General features: G+C 33.7%; 1 protein-coding gene across 1 annotated transcript; it reads right to left on the reverse strand.

Annotated features, from left to right (window-relative positions):
* Positions 1–718: 718 nt before the first annotated feature.
* LOC108905874 (presequence protease, mitochondrial) lies at positions 719–14,998 on the reverse strand. The gene is made up of 3 exons (XM_018708929.2): positions 14,883–14,998; positions 10,108–12,467; positions 719–1,606 (listed from the first exon to the last, which is right to left on the reverse strand). The coding sequence occupies exons 2-3, from the start codon at positions 12,444–12,446 to the stop codon at positions 868–870; spliced, it is 3,078 nt and encodes a 1,025-aa protein (XP_018564445.1). The 5' UTR covers positions 12,447–12,467; positions 14,883–14,998; the 3' UTR covers positions 719–867.
* Positions 14,999–18,227: the final 3,229 nt, after the last annotated feature.

The following is an 18,227-nucleotide window of genomic DNA, read 5'->3' on the forward strand; positions in this document are numbered from 1 at the left end:
GTGCTACCTTTTAAAGGGGTGCGTTTTTGAGATCGAAGTAAAAAGGTGGTATTTTCAGTTTTTTGAGTTTTACTCGAAAACTATGTATTTTTTCACTATAGTTGTCAACAGAAAAATTGTAGCAAATTGAAGTTCCAATCGAAATGAGACCTTCTGAACTCAAAAAAAATGTATTTTTTACAAAAATATGTCCAAAAAACGACTAAAAAAAAACGAAAAAATCCTTTTTTTATTTCTTTTTGGTTTTTGGCCCACAACTTTTTTCTGAGAGGAGCTAGGTATAGGCATTGCTTCACATAAAAAAAAGTTAATGTTTTTTCCTTTAAAATAAGCCTAAGCCAAGATCGTTTTAGTAGCGGACTGAGCATGAAATAGTTAAGCAAATTTTATAAATTTATCTCAACTGGTTTCGGAGTTATTTAGAAAAAACCATCATCAGAGTGGTCCCTTTAATGGCTATGACTTCCTTAGGAAGAATTTTTGGACCCACGTTATATAAAGAAAAAGTAAGTGTTCAACATAGAACACCCTGTAGAAATATTGCCCCCTAATTTCGGGACACCCTGTACAATAGGAAAATAACAACTCGGGGTGTCTTAGAACCCTGTCTGAAAACCACTTCGTTACAATACAGAAAAATATTTATTAACTTTATCTCGGTCATTTCTCAAGAATGATATAAGAAAATCAAACTTCAATTGTAACTAATTAAATTCTTTATTGACATTCTCCGAGATATATACCGATTATAAAATTTAACTTACCATTCATAAATATAAAAAATACAATACAGCCAGGCATAAAAGTAACAAAAACAGATGTTCATTAAACAACAAAAACAATGATAACAGTACAGTACAGGCACAATTAAGCATCCATAACAGTCCATAACTCATTCTCCCTCTTAGACACCTCCATCTTATCGTTTTTCGGTCCGATCACAACTTTCCCAGTGTTCAATACGTTCTTTTCACTCAAATACTTATCAGCAACCTCCTCAATACCGTCCTTGTCTACTATCATTAAATCTGCCCTGTACCTCTGTTTAATATCAGGTGTTAGTCTCTTTAGAAACTCCTCGCAACCTTTATGACTAGGAGGAACTGGTGCATCGACAGACTGAAAGACGCCCAATTTTGCTTCGAATACATCTTGTACTTTGATTTTGTCAATTTTTTCAGTCAACCATTTATAAGTATTATCAAAAATATCTAAAGTTTCCAAACTCCTGGGATCCCTGTAACTATAAAAGGAAAATACTCCGTCCGGATTCAACCTCGCCCCACCACCGTAAGCTCCTTGTTTCTCTCTCAGTTCTGATAAAAGGTACTTAGATTGAACCAACCTAGCTAAAATGGCTAATTTTGGGTAATCTGGATGTGTGTATGGAACCGTGAGAACAGATTTGCTGCAATAATTTACTGGTACATTCAGGATGTGATGTTGGCAGTTAACTGCATCTGTTGGAGCCCACACCTTGCCGGTTATGTACGTGTTCTCTGTTGCGGGAGTTAATGATTGCGAACATTCAGGTAAATCGTTAATAAAGTTTTCGTAGCTGCGGAGGAAGTCAGTCTGAGTATCTGCAGATATGTTCAATGCCACCCTGAAAAAGGAATTACAAAATATAGTCGCAATTTTAGGCAAAGTGGTCTTAAATTTCTCCAGATGTTTTTAGAGGTACACAAAAAAAATAAGGATACCTTTTTATAACTTTTTTCTGCACAAATAAAAAATTTCTATCAATAACATAACTTGTTTTACAGATACTGCTTTCTATAAATTGTTCAAAATGTCTTTTGATTGATATTCCTTTTTTCCCTAATGCTCTAAAAATTAATAAAGGGTGATTCAGTTCGAATTTACAATTTAAATATGGCAACACGGGTTTCCTGGCAACAATAAACAGTTGATTTTTGACATGTGTCATTAGTAAATATTGACACTTATGATTATGGAGCGGTATTACACAGAAGAACGTATTTTAATTGTTAAAACCTATTTTCGAAATGGAGAAAATTTAACTAACACGATTTGTGCATTGCTAGGTTACTTCGGTAACCATAACCGTCCATCTCGAGTTGCGATTAACAAATTAATCCAAAAATTTGACCAAATCGGATCAGTGTAGGATGTCCAAAGACTAATACGTCCTCGTAGTGGTCGATCAATCGAAAATGTCGCAGCCGTGAGAAACAGTGTATGTGACAATCCATCAACTTCCATTCGCCGTCGTTTTCAGCAATTGGACCTTTCCTACAGCACCACCCAGCATATTTTAAAAAAAGATCTGCACATGTATGCCTACAAGATTCAATTAAATCGGGAATTAAAGGTAACCGATCATAGACAGCGTCATATCTTTGTTGATTGGGTATTGCAGCATCACCAAGTTGATAACGATTTTTCGAGCCAAATTACATTCAGCGATGAAGCACATTTTCAACTCCACGGATGCGTAAACAAACAGAATTGTCGAATTTGGGGTTCTGAAAATCGGCTAGCCATTAAGGAACACCAAATGCATCCACGAAAAGTTACAGTTTGGTGCGCATTTTGGGTTTGGCGGAGTGATAGGGCCGTACTTTTTTGAAAACAATCGAAGTGATAACGTAACAGTTAATGATGAACGTTATCGTGACATGCGAGAAACGTTGCAATTGTTGCACACAAAATTTCCCAACCGCGTTATTTCTCGTTTTGGTGATCAAAATTGGCCACCAAGGTAATGTGATATCACACCATTGGATTTTTTTCTTTGGGGTATGTGAAACAAAAAGTTTATGCCAATAATCCCAGGACAATTCCAGAGCTAAAGGACGAGATTCGTCCCATTATTCGTGAGCTTCCACAGGACTTATGCCGAAGAACAATGGACGATTTTATCAAAAGGGCGGAAGTCTGCCAGGCTGCTCGTGGCGGCCATTTAGCCGATATCATTTTTCATGTTTAATGTCAATGTCTTAGTATTATAACAAAATAAAAATATCAGCAGTTTTTAAAAAAACAACGGGTTTTATTTATATTTTAAAATGTGACTTCTAACTGAATCACCCTTTATTTATCAAAAAAAATAAATATATGTAAAATGAAGTAAAAATAAAACAGTTAGATATGAAATAGTGATAGTCTCCCTCAGACTACATATTTGAATTTAAATAATATTCCATAAATTAGTTCCCTGGTGGCGTAAGTCCAAATTTTGTTCTTAAAGTGAAGAAATGTCACATCAAGAAAAATTAAGCAAAATTATATTTAGACTTCCTATTTTGTCTTATAGAGGATAAAAAATAAGTATCTGTATAAATTTCTTTTTGTTTTTCAACAGTGTATCTCAGAAATTAAAGCATTTCTTGAGCCATATCTATGGAATTTTTTTCTTATTTTGAGAAAATCTATCACTGAATAAAGTTTGGTTTATGCATTTTGGGACCCTGTGTATAATAAATATGGAAGTGAGAATGTTAACAGACTAATAGAGTAACCCATTCACTAGCAGCACTTCTGCACCTCATAATATAAATACAAGTTACAACTGATATTTAAAAAAATTCAATGCAAATTTGAAAAATTTCCTGATTCAGGTTTTCACGATATGCAGGACTTTAAAAATCCGCAAAAAGAAACAGTATCCATAAACACATTTCCTTGTATCCATATTATCCTTATCATTTTCGAAAATAAGGTTATACAAAACGGTTTCCTTATTTTTGGCAAATTAAATTCAAATTAGATTAGATAATTTTTTTATCCAACTTTTGTAACCCCTAGTTGAAAATTAGTGTTCAATCAAATAAAAAAGTTATTTTATATTGCATTAGACAAAATCATTAAATGTTATATGGTTATTTGTAAACATATAATTTTTAGAATGGAAAAGTGCTCTATTTATTTGCTTAATCTTTTGTTTTATACAGGGTGTTCTGAAAAACAGTAGCATAGATTCAAGGCGTGATAGAATTTCTAAAAATATTAAAATTTGTTCCTATGAACCATGGGCGTATCTTTTTCCGTTTTCAAGATACAGGGCGTTGAAAATAATTTTTTAGAATCTAGTTTCGGTACCATCTTCCACAAAATTCGACCAAATCAACTGAAACTTTGTTATGTGGGGTGTCTGGGGATGCTAAATGCTCTGGATTAATTAATTTTTGGCTATATCATACAGGGCGTTCAGTGGAGTATTCCGCGGGAACATTTTAGGTCCTTAGCTATTTTGAGGTTAATCTTTTTGCCCCTTTTGTCTCTTGCTGTTATGGCAAATTTTATTCTAAACAAAAAAGGTGCTTTTGTAAGAAGAGTTAAAATTTGCCCGTTTAAAAAAAAAAAAACAGGCACAGTGCGCCAAAGTTAAGCAGCTAGTATCCCAAATTGTTGTTTTTTATTTCAAGTAGGTTTCTGTTTGTGACACAAATGTGTCAAATGAACGTGTTATGTTCATTATCAGAACAAGTATTTATTTTAATTCCTGAAATAAGAAATTTCACTTGCTACGGTATGAATAACGGTAATAATTATTCAAACTCAGAATATACCGATATGTTGCTGACTGTAGACGAATGTTCAGGGAACAGTGAAAGGCGATATTCGGAAAAATTTCCTGGTCGCAGATTAACAAATAGAAATTTGCTAAATTTAAAAATTTCATTGCTTTTGACGCTGATTGTAGAGGATGCCACCTATAAGGGTATGCTTGAATTAAATTGGCCCTAACTTTTTTACTACTCGGTACATTAACGTTTCGTATTAGAGCGTTTTTAAACAAAAAAAGTATGCTTGGTCGAAATCTCTCAGACTAACCATTTCCGAGATATTGACTGACGAAGAGTTAAATGCACACCATATTTTCAAAGTTTCTATTTACGGTGAAAAATTTTAAAATTTATTTTCACAATCTAATCAGTAATGCAATGATCTTGAATTTTAGCTCTTTATATATTTTTGATACAACCAACCGTTTACGAGAAAATCAATGCTGACAAACGGTAGTATTGTCATTAGTCAGCAGTGATTTTCTTGAAAACGATTAGTTGTGTGACAAAAATGTAAAGAGCTAAAATTCAAGATCATTGCATTACTTATTAGATAGCGAAAATATATTTTAAAATATTTCACCACAAATAGTTTATAAAAGGACCCCGCACTTTTCTTATATAAAAGTGGTTTCAGTTAAATTGGCTGAAATTTTTATATGTTACAGTTCTTAACCTGTCGATCAAAAGTCTCCATTGGCACAATATCCTAAAGTTCATAGTTTTCGAGTTACGTTGACTTTAGAGCAATAACTCTGTATTCGAAGTGGTAAAAATGTTAATTGATATTTTTTGCCATTTGCATTTGCATTACCCAAGGTGTACCACGTGGAGGTTGCAAAATCAGTCCAACACCTCTTTGGGGTGGCTCTTTTACCGTGAGGTCCCCTTGCCTCTCACCATCGGCGTGTCTTTTTTACCGTGAGTTCCCCTTGTCTTTCACTAATCTTAGTACGTCTATTAGATGCATGTATTTTATTTTCATGAATCCAATATATCATCAATTTCTATGTTACTATATCTGTTGAGACTATCATTAATATAGTTTAATATTGTGTCACTGGGGTAATGCACATTTTGTTGATATCGCGCAAACCCTAAATACCACAACACGCTGGCTACGTGAGCACAACAACCTATTGTTCTTGCACCAGTTTTACAAGTGCAATAATATCCGAGAATGGGCTCTTCGTTTTCATCTGGTTCAGTCGCATAAGATACCCACAGCGGATGTTTCACTGCATTCCAGAAACGTAAGTAAATTCTGATCCGTACAAAACCTGGTTCTAGAACATGTTCGTCGAATTGAAATACTTCTGTTTCTTCTATATCAAGTTTATCTTGAATGTAAGATGGAGCTAAACCAACCTGGTAAACACCAATGGTTATTCTATGTAAATAATCGAGGTCAAATCTAGGAAATTCTCTAGCATGATTTTCATTAAGTTGGTTCCATATAGCATTCCTTCTAAAGAGATTTTCGACTTCAACTCGCGTTTGAACTTCGTTCACATCATTAATTCTTTGACGCAACTCTCTTGCTAATGGAACAGTAGCATCCTGCATTATTAACAATTCATAAAATCTATTAATTATTGCGCCAGCTATTTTGTAAAAATCTGCGAGATGGAGCATATGAGCTGCCGGAATAATACCAGAAAAGCAACTAAAAATTGATTTATCTGCCCATTATGCGCCTCTACGACCCACCTAGACTTTGTAACAATTCAAGTTTCATTGGCTTGCAATAAGTCAAGTTGACGTTCTCTTCGTTCAATAAATGCCAGCATTTTACAAATAATTCCCCTCTCCTGCAGGAAAGGTACAGCATCTCGATAACCTCTATCCAGTAGAAATATATCTCCACGCTGAAACCACCGCCCAATGCCATCTCTATCCCTCTGAAATTCTGCTCTAAGAATAGGAGCATCATTGTTTCTTGAATCAGCGAATAATGGTCCGTGTATATCTAAACTGTACCCATCAGGGGCTACTAATAGAATAGGCTTCACTAAATGTCGTCCTTTGTGCACAGAATAGGATTGTCTTAAAGCTCTGAAGTTACTTGGTTTTTCAATGAAACTGTATGTTGCATCAACAATAACTATAGCTTTGGGATTACCAATATTAGGGTTATATAACTCATTTACGAAAGGCGTTACATGCCTAGCATTAAACCCAATAGACTCTGGCACGAACCTGAGCATTAATGATCGCCTAACTACAGAAACAGCTAAACTTACAGCTTGTCTTGTACTGTACCTAAAAATAACTTTTAATAGGTCATCGAAAGTCCGTTGCGCATTTTACATAAAAAAATTAATTGGTCTTTTTCAGATACAAATCTTTGCTGTCCTCTATCTTGAATTGGAAACAGGTCTGAAATATTTCATTAAACTCATGTTTTGTTACCGGAGTTACTATCTTGAACTCTTCTTCAGTAAGGTTGTTTATATTTTTAAAATTACAAGCATTATTTTCTTTGGCTTGTTCACGTAGAATTTGCAAAAAAAGTACCTAATTCAGTGCCTTTAACTCGATATCGTCGCTTTATACATTGCAGCTGTAAGTAGTACTCTTGAAGAAGTAGTCTAGTGTTATCAAAATGTCTTGGGCAACAGCGAGTGGAAGAAGGAACAAAAATATTTAACTCGATAAAAAGCTTTACTGTAGCTTCTATGGAGAGCCAAGGCTGATTTTCTGGAGAGTTGCAGATCAAGCACGTATTATTCGAAGTTTGTTTTAATACGTTGAGAATTAAACATTCAGGATCGTTTTCTAGTTCCTCTAATTCTCCATTAATTAACATATCACAGTTCACACACATGCGAGATTCATTATCAAACTGAGCGGGAGGGTTGTTCAGACTTTCCCTGTGCTGGATAGCAATTTGGATTTTTTGTTCATTTTCTTGCGGAATTTGTCTTAAAGCACGAACGGCGGTAGCAGTATTACAAGAAAAGCAATGAATATTTCTGCCAGCCATTATTAGTAGTATGTATTTACGAGTACGTACAAATAATGCAATAAAAAATACTTTATTGCTGTCAAATCTTTATTAAAGCATATAAATGATCTTAATCTGTACCTTCATATATTGTAATTTAAAAATGTCCAAGGCATCAAAAAACAGTATGACTTGAGAATATTAATCGATAAATGCATGTAATAAGGTACAGGGTGTTTCTAAATAAGTGTCGCAACGGAAAACTGTGAATTCCTCTTGAAAAAAGAAACATTTTTTCCTCTTCCATTTTTCTCTCCGGGCTTTCGTTTTCGAGATACACGGTGTCAAAACTTTAATTTTTTTTTTAGTTTTTCGCCAATATCTTAGGAATTGTTTGAACTACAGGACTGAGCTTTTGTACACACATTACCACTATTAATAGCTACATTTTCGCACCCTTCTCGAATTCATTGAACGTGCGTGGTGGAGATTTTAAGGTATCGTAAGGGTTTTTCCCCCCCTAAATTTTACGCCACTGGAACAATTGACTTTTGACAGCAAATTCTAAAGCGCCAATGAATTTTACACAATAAGAGTTCTCTTGGTTCATTGCTCTAAAGTCAACCGTTTTCAAGAAAAATGACTTTTTATGAACAAAAGCAAACATTTTGCTAACGTTCCATGTCAATACTATCGAAAAGTTGACCGATAGACGTGAAGCCTCAGCGGCAGAAAGAAACATGATTAGAAGATGTGATGCGTGCATTCAAGCCAACGGACGTAATTTTGAACAGTTTCTGTAAATTTTACTTGTCAAATTGATAAAAAAAAGTTAAAATCCTATCTGTTGTTAAATTTCGTTAAAATTGTTAATTATTACTACCTATTTTTTGAATTACAAAAGATTTTCGAAACGTTAGCAAAATGTTTGCTTTTGTTCATAAAAAGTCATTTTTCTTGAAAACGGTTGACTTTAGAGCAATGAACCAAGAGAACTCTTATTGTGCAAAATTCATTGGCACTTTAGAATTTGCTGTCAAAAGTCAATTTTTCCAGTGGCGTAAAATTTAGGGGGGGAAAGACCCTTACGGTACCTTAAAATCTCCACCACTGGCACGTCCAATGAATTCGAGAAGGGTGCGAAAAAGCAGCTATTAATAGTGGTAATGTGTGCACAAAAGCTCAGTCCTGTAGTTCAAACGATTCCTAAGATATTGGCGAAAAACTAAAAAAAAATTAAAGTTTTGACAACGTGTATCTCGAAAACGAAAGCCCAGAGAGAAAAATGGAAGAGGAAAAAAATTTTTTCTTTTTTCAAGAGGAATTTACAGTTTTCCGTTGCGACACTTATTTAGGAACACCCTGTATAATGATTATCACTTATACCCATAATATCATAAAACACTACAGTTTTTCAGTGTAAAGTCACATTAGCAATATTAATATAACGTACTAAGATTAGTGAGAGGCAAGAGGAACTCACGGTAAAAAAGACACTCCGATGGTGAGAGGCAAGGAGACCTCACAGTAAAAAAGCCACCCCAAAGAGGTGTTGGACCGATTTTGCAACCTCCACGTGGTACACTTTGGGTAATGCAAATGCAAACGGCAAAAAATATCAAATAACATTTTTACTCCTTCGAATACAGAGTTATTGTTCTAAAGTCAACGTAACTCGAAAACTATGAACTTTAGGATATTGTGCCAATGGAGACTTTTGATCGACAGGTTAAGAACTGTAACATATAAAAATTTCAGCCAATTTAACTGAAACCACTTTTTTACATAAGAAAAGTGCGGGGTCCTTTGAAAATATGGTGTGCATTTAACTTTTCATTAGCCAATATTTCGGAAACGGTTGGTCTGAGAGATTTCGACCACGTATATTTTTTTGTTTAAAATTGATAAGGGAATAAATGCACTAATATGAAACGTTAATGTACAGGGTAGCAAAAAAGTTGGGTCCAATCGAGGGTTCAGTTTAATTCAAGTGTGCCCTTATAGATGGCGCCCTCTACAAGCAGCGTCATTAGCAATGACATATTTAAATTTAGCATCCTAAAAAAACCCCGTACCCCAAGTTTTATGCCAACATTCAAATCTGTTTGAAAATTATTTTTAAAAAATCAAACGAAATAAAAAACTTTAATACCCGTCCAAAAATTCAGTATTTGTGGACCCACGTTTATACGGAAAAAAGTCTTATTTTGACATCAAAAATATGCCCATAAATTCTTTGTACTAAATTTTGAATCAGCCTGTATACTGAAGATTCCATCAAAGGAAAATTGAAAGTAGCTTGAATAAAAAAAGATGCAAACAATTTTGCAAAGGTGTTGCATCAACAGTAAAGCAAGATTTCTGCTTTTATACTTAACTCTGACATGATCCTAAAAATTAAATTTAAGTTTTAAGTGTTGTTCTATTTTATCTTGATTAAATTTGTTAATAAATATGCATTTTGTTGTTTTATTCTGTCAGTAAGAACCATTTACTGGTTTTGATACTGTAATAATTAACACTAAAATAATTTTCTAGAATAAAATTAATTGCCAAACAAGAATTTACCATACAATATGAAATGAATTAATTTACTTCTACAGATAAATACCATAACAATATGCTTACCTCATTTTCTTCTTGTCAAAAAGTAATTTCGCGATATTTACAATTTCTGCTAACATAGCCTTGTAGTTAGAAGTGTGGATCAGTCTCTTCATGTAGGAAATGTGATGTAAGCCTGAGAGAAGCTCTACTTGGTAAGCAGATCCAGAAACTAGACTAGCAGCCGCTTGCATAGCATAAATATGTCCGGAATCCACAACACCATGAGTTAAATTGGCCATGTACAATTGTACCAACATTTGGAACCTCTGAACGTCTAGCAATTCACAAATTCCAAATACCTGGGTCCAGATGTCCCACATACTCTCCACGTTCTTTTCCAAACAATGACTAGATAGGAAAATACTAGGTTCATAACTATGGAGATGGAAAAGGCTCTCGGCAATGTGATTGTTGAATACCAGACCAGAGGTTTTTCGGTTAACCAAACTATCAAATTCTCGATAATTTAGTTTATTAGTTCCCAATTTGTTTATAACGTAGCAGAACAATGGAAGAAGCATTTGTTCCTCAGGGGATAAGTCATTGGTATTTAGAATGGCTTTGAAATACACAACACCATTTGAATTTACTTTGTTTATTTGCGTTTGAACATTGTTAAGAGTAACATGAACTCTATCCACTTTTTCCACCTCATCACTTATATCATCTATTGTGAGGGTAGGAAGTAAATTAGTATTTGCAGGTTTTTGTTGCTCCTTTTGCAGTTCTACACATTTTTCATATATAGCCTTTTTGTCTTTATCAGACAAGCCCTTTGTTTTACTTTTTATTAATTGTTTTTCGGCTTTTTCAAGATTTGCTTCATAATTTTTATCTGGAGACATACTTAGAACTAAGCGATGTTTGTTTTCCTTAAAATATTGCTTGACGAGTTGTTGCAAATAGTTAGGATTACTCTTCAGTTCTGTTCTAAATCGTTCGATAAGCTGGTTAACCTGGAGGGAAGGCACTACTTTATCAGAATGGTTCCATGTAGGAGTGATACCAAACAGTAAATTCAGTCCAAAGTTCTTTGTTTCGTGTCTAATAGCAAGCTCATATCGATGTAATACTGATTCAATATGCTGCGGATCGAAGCCTTTCTCAATTACACTGTTAATTGTTTCATCAAACAATTTCACGACTCTTTCCATATCTTCATTTTTTAGTCCTTGTAAACCGACTGTAAAAATTGTATCTCTTGGTTGGGCATCAAAGCCTGTAGATGGCGTGAATCCTCCGGAGAAATTTGGTTCGATCATCGACTTATAAAGTGGAGCATTGGGGCCTTTGATTAACAGTTCTGTAAGGAATTGCATCAGAAATGTTTCGTATGCATCTGTATTATCAGATAACAGTAAGGACACAGAGGTTGTATTTTGTTTTTCAAACGGCTCGCCCATGGTGTCAAATCTACAAGCCACATGTTCCTTTTTTTGTTCTTGCCAACGTTTCTGTTTGGGGACTTTGGTATTTGAGGTTAACGATTGTGTATGTTTACTCAAGTACTCAGTATTGAGATATTCCAAAGTAGGTATTAAAGGAAAATTGCCATATGAGAAAAACCTACAGTTACTGGGATGATAGTGGTCTACATGAAATCTTTTGAGGTCGCTCCATGTCAAATTTGGTATCTCCATAGGATCACCGCCGGATATAACACCATATGTATGATCTGGTAGAATCAAATTCTGTAGTTTCTGGACGAAAATGTTTTCATTTTCGGAAAATACCCCTTTCATCTCATTATACACAACACCTTTGATAATAATATCGGTTTTTATGTCATTTGGATCAACATTTTCCAATCGCCAACCTTCTTGCATAAAATCTAGTTCTTTGAGATTAGGTCTGAAGACAGCGTCTAAGTACACTTTTTGTAGGTTTTTGTAGTCTGAATAATTTTGGGTACTGAAAGGATACAGAGTATAATCTGATCCTGTCATGGCATTCATAAAAGTAGCCAGTGAACGGTTCAACATTTTAAAAAAGGGATCTCGAACAGGATAAAGCTCTGAACCACATAATACAGTATGCTCTAATATATGCGGCAGGCCTGTGCTATTCATCGGTGTAGTTCGAAAATTAATAGAAAATACATTATTGCTGTCATTTCGGTATAGATGCAAATACTGTGCATTCGTTTTTTCATGTACAAGATGTATTGCTATTATTCGAAATTCTGGTATATCTTTGAGATCCTTTACCTGAAATCCATGATAACGTTCTCCTATTTGAAAATTTTGTATGTCAGAACCCTCGTATTCTGCTTTGGCTTTAGGAATTTGTGAAAATTTTCTTATAATTTTTGTCAGTGATGATGTCTTTTTAATATATGAGGCTATTCTTCCTGACCACATTACTGTTATATTTCTTAGACACTGAAAGGATTCAAAAATAGTTATAGTTTAGAGTGTCCAATGAAATTATTTTGTATTAAGTACTTATCAAATATCAGTAGATACCACGGTAAGGTCTCTATAAGCAAACCATTCTAATAAGAATAAAAAATATCTAAAAAAATGCATGAATTTTTATCCTTTATTTATAGAAACTTACCTTGGCATTTATTTTTGAAAACGTTTGTTGGAACTTCTTCATAACTGAACTGACTTATCTACATATAGAACTACTTAAATAGCACAATATTTACAATTTAACTATTTCTGTATTTGGGAAAACCTTTGTAGGTATGTTATTAAAGAAAAATATGTAATACCAGTGAAACATAAGTATTTAAAACACACTTTAAATTAAGTAAGGGTGTTAAAAAAAGAGTGTAAAATATTTAAGGAGGTAATGGTATGAACCAAAATAAGCAGAAAAGTCTCAATAACAAACATGGGTCCGCAAAGTAACGGTTGCGGAGATATGGAATGTTTTATGTTTTTTAGCCCCTTTTTTTATTTTGCAAAAACGTGTATTTTCTTATAATAGTTGGTTGATGTTTAGTGAAATAAACAGTACGTATTTGACAGTTGTTCTCAGTGCACAAGTTTTCTTTCGCTATGGCTGGTTACTCTAACGCAGAATTAACACACATGCATTTCATGTATGGTCGTGCTAATGGGAATGTCACCGAAGCGCGACCTCTTTATGTTGACGCTTATCCAAATCGCCAGATTCCCTCACAACGCATGTTTGGAAGAATTCACCAAAGATTGCGTGATACCGGTTCCTTGAGCAAACAGTGCCATTTATCCGGAAGACCAAGGTCGGTATCCACTCCTAGAGCAGAAGAAGAAATTCTAGCACTGGTAGAGCAGAATCCAGGTACGAGTGTGCGGAGAATATCAGCCGAGGTAGGAATTAGTGGTCCTCTTGTTTGGAGAATCCTTCACGAGCAACTGCTTTATCCATACCATGTGCAACGAGTACAGGCCTTAAATCCAATAAATGATCATCAAGCACGTTTGGTTTTTTGCCGCTGGTTTCTACGTCATGATGCTGAAGACCCTCGTTTTCTTGCAAACATTCTTTTTACTGATGAGGCCGGGTTCACAAGAAATGGAGTGTTTAATTTTCACAATACGCATATTTGGGCCGACGAAAATCCTCATGCTCTAATAGAATCTGGACATCAGGCACGTTTTTCATTAAACATTTGGATGGGTATTGTAGGTGACAGGTTTCTAGGTCCTGTTGTTTTACCAAACCGATTAACAGGCGCTGCTTACCTCAACTTTCTGCAGAACACACTGTATGAGTTTTTGGAAGACATTCCTTTGAATCAGAGGCAACAAATGTGGTTCCAGCATGATGGTGCTCCAGCTCATTTTTCCATGGCCGTTAGAGAGCATTTACACCAAACTTTTCCACATAGATGGGTAGGAAGGGCCGGACCTGTTTTATGGCCTCCAAGATCGCCTGATCTGAACCCTCTAGATTTCTTTGTTTGGGGATATTTGAAGACATTAGTGTATGGTACTCCTGTAAATAGCCTGGAAGAGCTGCAGCTACGGATTAATCAAAAGTGTCAAGAAATCCAAACCAAGGAGGGTGTTTTCGAAAGAGTTCGAATATCATTGAGACGAAGATGTCGTGCCTGCTTGGAAATAGACGGAGAGCACTTTGAACATCTTCTGTAACTTTGTTTTTTGTTTGTTAAAAGCTTCCCTTGTCGGTTTATTCCTAATAAAATAAAATGTTTGAAAAACGAATAATGGTCCATATCTCCGCAACTGTTACTTTGCAGACCCATGTTTATTAAGATTTTTCTGCTTATTTTGGTTCATACTATTACCTCCTGAAATATTTTACACTCTTTTTTTAACACCCTGTATAATTTTACGAATATACCAATACGAAAATTTTAACCACACACCACACATTTATCTTGTCAATAGCAACAACTTTCATCTAATATTTCTCGAAAACCTCTTTATTTTTAAGATACCTTAATTTTCAAAACATTTAACGTTTTTGTTACCAGTCACTAGAGAATAAGCCAAAATGCGCTTAGTTGAGTTAATAATAAGCAAAAGGAACGCAAAAAAATTGTATTAATTACACTCATTATTTAGTATTTAGACTAGCAAAAAAAATTACAAAATTTTTACATACTATTTCATCATTATGCAATATTAAAATTTAATATATATATAGGCATATTAGCAAGTACTTAAGTATATAAATGTGTTAATAAAGAAAAATGTAAATTATATATTAATTTTACAACCGGCGATGACGGATATTAAATAAATTTTCACTTATTTGTGGAGGTATGACTGTACTGTACCTTTATAATGAATAACACATTAATGTATATATAAGTTAATTATAAATAATTGACTTACCTACAGCTTTTAATGGTTATTACAGAAAAATCACTTCCAAACGTCGGTTTACATAACCTCAAATAGAATACAAATACAACAAATTGCACAACGAAATGCGACAGACGTTCCCGTTCAGTTCGATATATTTTTAACCTTCAAAAATATTCACTGCCGGTTACTTGAACGCTAGTGTAATTTGCAACTGCCAGATGATATACTTTATAAAGGATGTTTTTTTCTGTTCTGCTCTGAAGAATAATTTAATAAAGTATTGACAATCTAAAATAATTAATTTAATTTTAAAGTTACCGCTTCCTCGCGACTAGGAGATGGTATATCGTAACACTGGAAACATTCCACGATAACGGCTTTATTATCTGTTGTTAGTCTTAAATCACACTTTTTACACTGTATCTCAGGGGATGGTCTTTCGTTGGAGGTATATAGAATTTCGTTTGGAGGAGGAATTGTATCGTATCCTGGACAAGCAATGTATGGATCCTACAAAACAAACAGGGTTCGTTTCCAATTCCAAATTATGGAATAAGATATGTAAACAAAATTAATTTCTCTAGAATTTAATTAATCTGCCCTTCACAGATTTTTTTTCGATTAATGATTTATATATTTTTTTGTATGATTTTAAACAAAATTTAAATAACTGTCAAAGCGCACACAGTTAAAACAGCATAGCCAACATAAAAAAATACAAAAATTGTTTTCCATTTATTTAATCTGTAGGAACTAACTAATTACTAAACCGTTAACTGATTAGAACAATAGCTGCTTTCTTTTGGTTTCAGTTTTCGGATCTAAACGCGTTATGATCCCAAAACAATGCACGGTCCGTACGGACCAGGACAACAATGTCCATATTTGTTTTCTTGTCTCCGGATCTTGCCAGATTATATGATAAGGATCGGTAATCCCCTTTCCCCTATGAATCAGACTTTTTCTGTGATTCCAACTTTTGATCACGATCACATATTTAATGTAATCTTAAAATTGTGGTGGTTTCTTTTTTGTCTAAGAAGGCAGTTACTATTTTTATTTTAATTGTGCACAGAAGAATAGGTATACCTAAAAGACATTTAAAATCAAATGAAATGTCAACAGTAAACAATTTCCTGTTCTCTTCGAAATAGGATTCAAGGATCTAGTTCGCGTTTGTCTGATCCTGATTCAGTGATCATAATTCAAAACTGAGAGCGAAAGAAAACGGCTATTATGTGAGTTTGCAGTTTTATAATTTGAATCTAATTTACAGAGTAATTCGAAATTGACTTAAATTAATATTTACAAAAAATAAACTCATATACATATTAATTCTTATACGTTTATATACATACTGCTCATATCAACAATGATTGATATTATTGATAAATATTAACATTATCAAACATTACATTACATCATATATGATGTAATAATGTTGAATGGCAAATACCTCTATTCTAAAAAGGAATACAGCTTTAGGGATGAAAGCAAATGTATTTTTATGATTTGTTATTGGATTGGCAGCCTTGAGTTTTTTTGGCACCTTTATAAATCATAAGTAGGCCTCTAAAATAAATTTTAAGTTTTTTTGCAGGGTTTTGGGCTTTTGTTTTTAGTGACGCGATGAGGTGATGTGACCCTTAACTGCTTAATTATTTGATAGAAATTCAAAGTTTTATATCTTAGTCAAAATATTAAAGATAACTATGGTAAGTATTGTTTACATTTATTAGAAACTAATTAGATTCTAGTTTAATTAAATTATGATTTGATTCCTTGCGGAAGTCAGAAATGAAAGTTACATTTATGTTTTCTAGAAATTACCATCGGAATTAATGATATCATAATCAATTTCGTCTGAAAGTACTATTCCTACTTTTATTAGCCTTTGGGAGTTTTTTCATTTCATTTCAGAATATACGAATATAAATAAGGTACCTGTTAATCTCAGATACTATTTGAAATTATAGAGCATTTTGACTGATTATTTTTTTAGTTGCTTATTAAAGTTTCTACATTTCTTACCGAAACTTCATCAGTTGGCTGTTTTAAAGGACAATGTCCTTCAAGTTCTTTAATATCCTTTTGTTCCACACAATGAACCTTATTTGCATCACTGTCTAAAGCGTCTATGTTGAACTGATTTTCATCACCAAATGGATACTTAGTGTTTCCATAAACTGTTTCATTTGGGACATCTTAAAATAATTCGTCAAATTAATGTAGATAAAAGAGGCTAAGTTATTATAATATAATTTACATAACGTTTTTAGCAAACAAACGGTGTTAAATTTTGTGTTTTCTACTACTTACTGGCACTTTTAAATTCGACTGCTGCATTGACACTATTTGAAAGAATGAACAAAATTAGCAAGATTAAAAAACTGGGCATTGTTAATGGTACTGAGAATTTAGACGTGTTTATATATTTGACAGTGATCGATTTGTCACATCATGTGAAGGTAAATATTTAATTGTTCTTATGTACTACTGTCTAGTTCATTTTATATATTTTCATATTTACATTATTTTTCTTTTGTTTTCAATGTAACAGAATCTACATGAGATATATAGGACAAGAGGGTTTATCTGACTTGACATTGCCTTTAGGCTGTCCACGGGTAGCGTGGTTGACATATTGTTCAGATCTAAAGGGGGTCCCATAAGAGTGGCAATTTGTTAAACATAAACTGTTATTATGAAATTAATAAAAGTAACAAACGTAATAAGTAATAATGATCAATTAGATTTAGATACATTAAAGGATGTTTATTGTGTTTCCCATATATTCTGACATAAAAAAAATCCAGGTCACTTGTAGTTCAGTAGTACCTACTAATTGATGTTTATGCATTAAACTTTTTCTAGACTGGACTCGATAATCTTTTTTATGCCTCTTATAAAGGTTTCAAAACCACATAATAGTTTTCTCTCTCAAGACCGCAGGGCCTGCTTTCACAAAATTTCCAGTAGCAAATGTCAAATTCCCCGATTTTCATGAATATTTTTAAATTCCTTGACTATTTCGTTTTTTTATAAAGAGTAATGAATTCCCCGACTTTTCCCGGTATTCCTGATGATGGTGTTCTAGGTCGCTACAAACCCTGCTTATATAACCAATGCAGATGTTGCCACAAATATTTTTTAGAAATTTCAAATTATAAAAATTGATAGGTATCTACAAAACTTACAGCATAGAGCTTTTGACTTACTTGCACTTTTTCACTCAGCGCGCATACATTGTATCTCTAAGCTGTAATATAAACTTGAATAGTAAAGGATGGAAATATTTTCAGTCTGCACTGAGTGTAAAGAGAAAATAAACTGAAAGCACTTTAAGTGTGGTGGTAAATAAAACAGCATATG

The sequence above is a fragment of the Anoplophora glabripennis genome, unplaced genomic scaffold (genome assembly GCF_000390285.2).
Source record: "Anoplophora glabripennis isolate ALB-LARVAE unplaced genomic scaffold, Agla_2.0 scaffold228, whole genome shotgun sequence".
In the NCBI taxonomy this organism is placed as follows: domain Eukaryota; kingdom Metazoa; phylum Arthropoda; class Insecta; order Coleoptera; family Cerambycidae; genus Anoplophora; species Anoplophora glabripennis.

What these genes read in the sequence shown, in the direction of transcription:
- LOC108905874 (XM_018708929.2), bottom strand. Translation starts at nt 12,446, where the DNA reads ATGTGGTCAGGAAGAATAGCCTCATATATTAAAAAGACATCATCACTG. An exon ending in TTTGACAAGAAGAAAATGAG is followed by an intron (nt 1,607 to 10,107) that starts GTAAGCATATTG and finishes TTCCTTTTTCAG; the next exon opens with GGTGGCATTGAACATATCTG.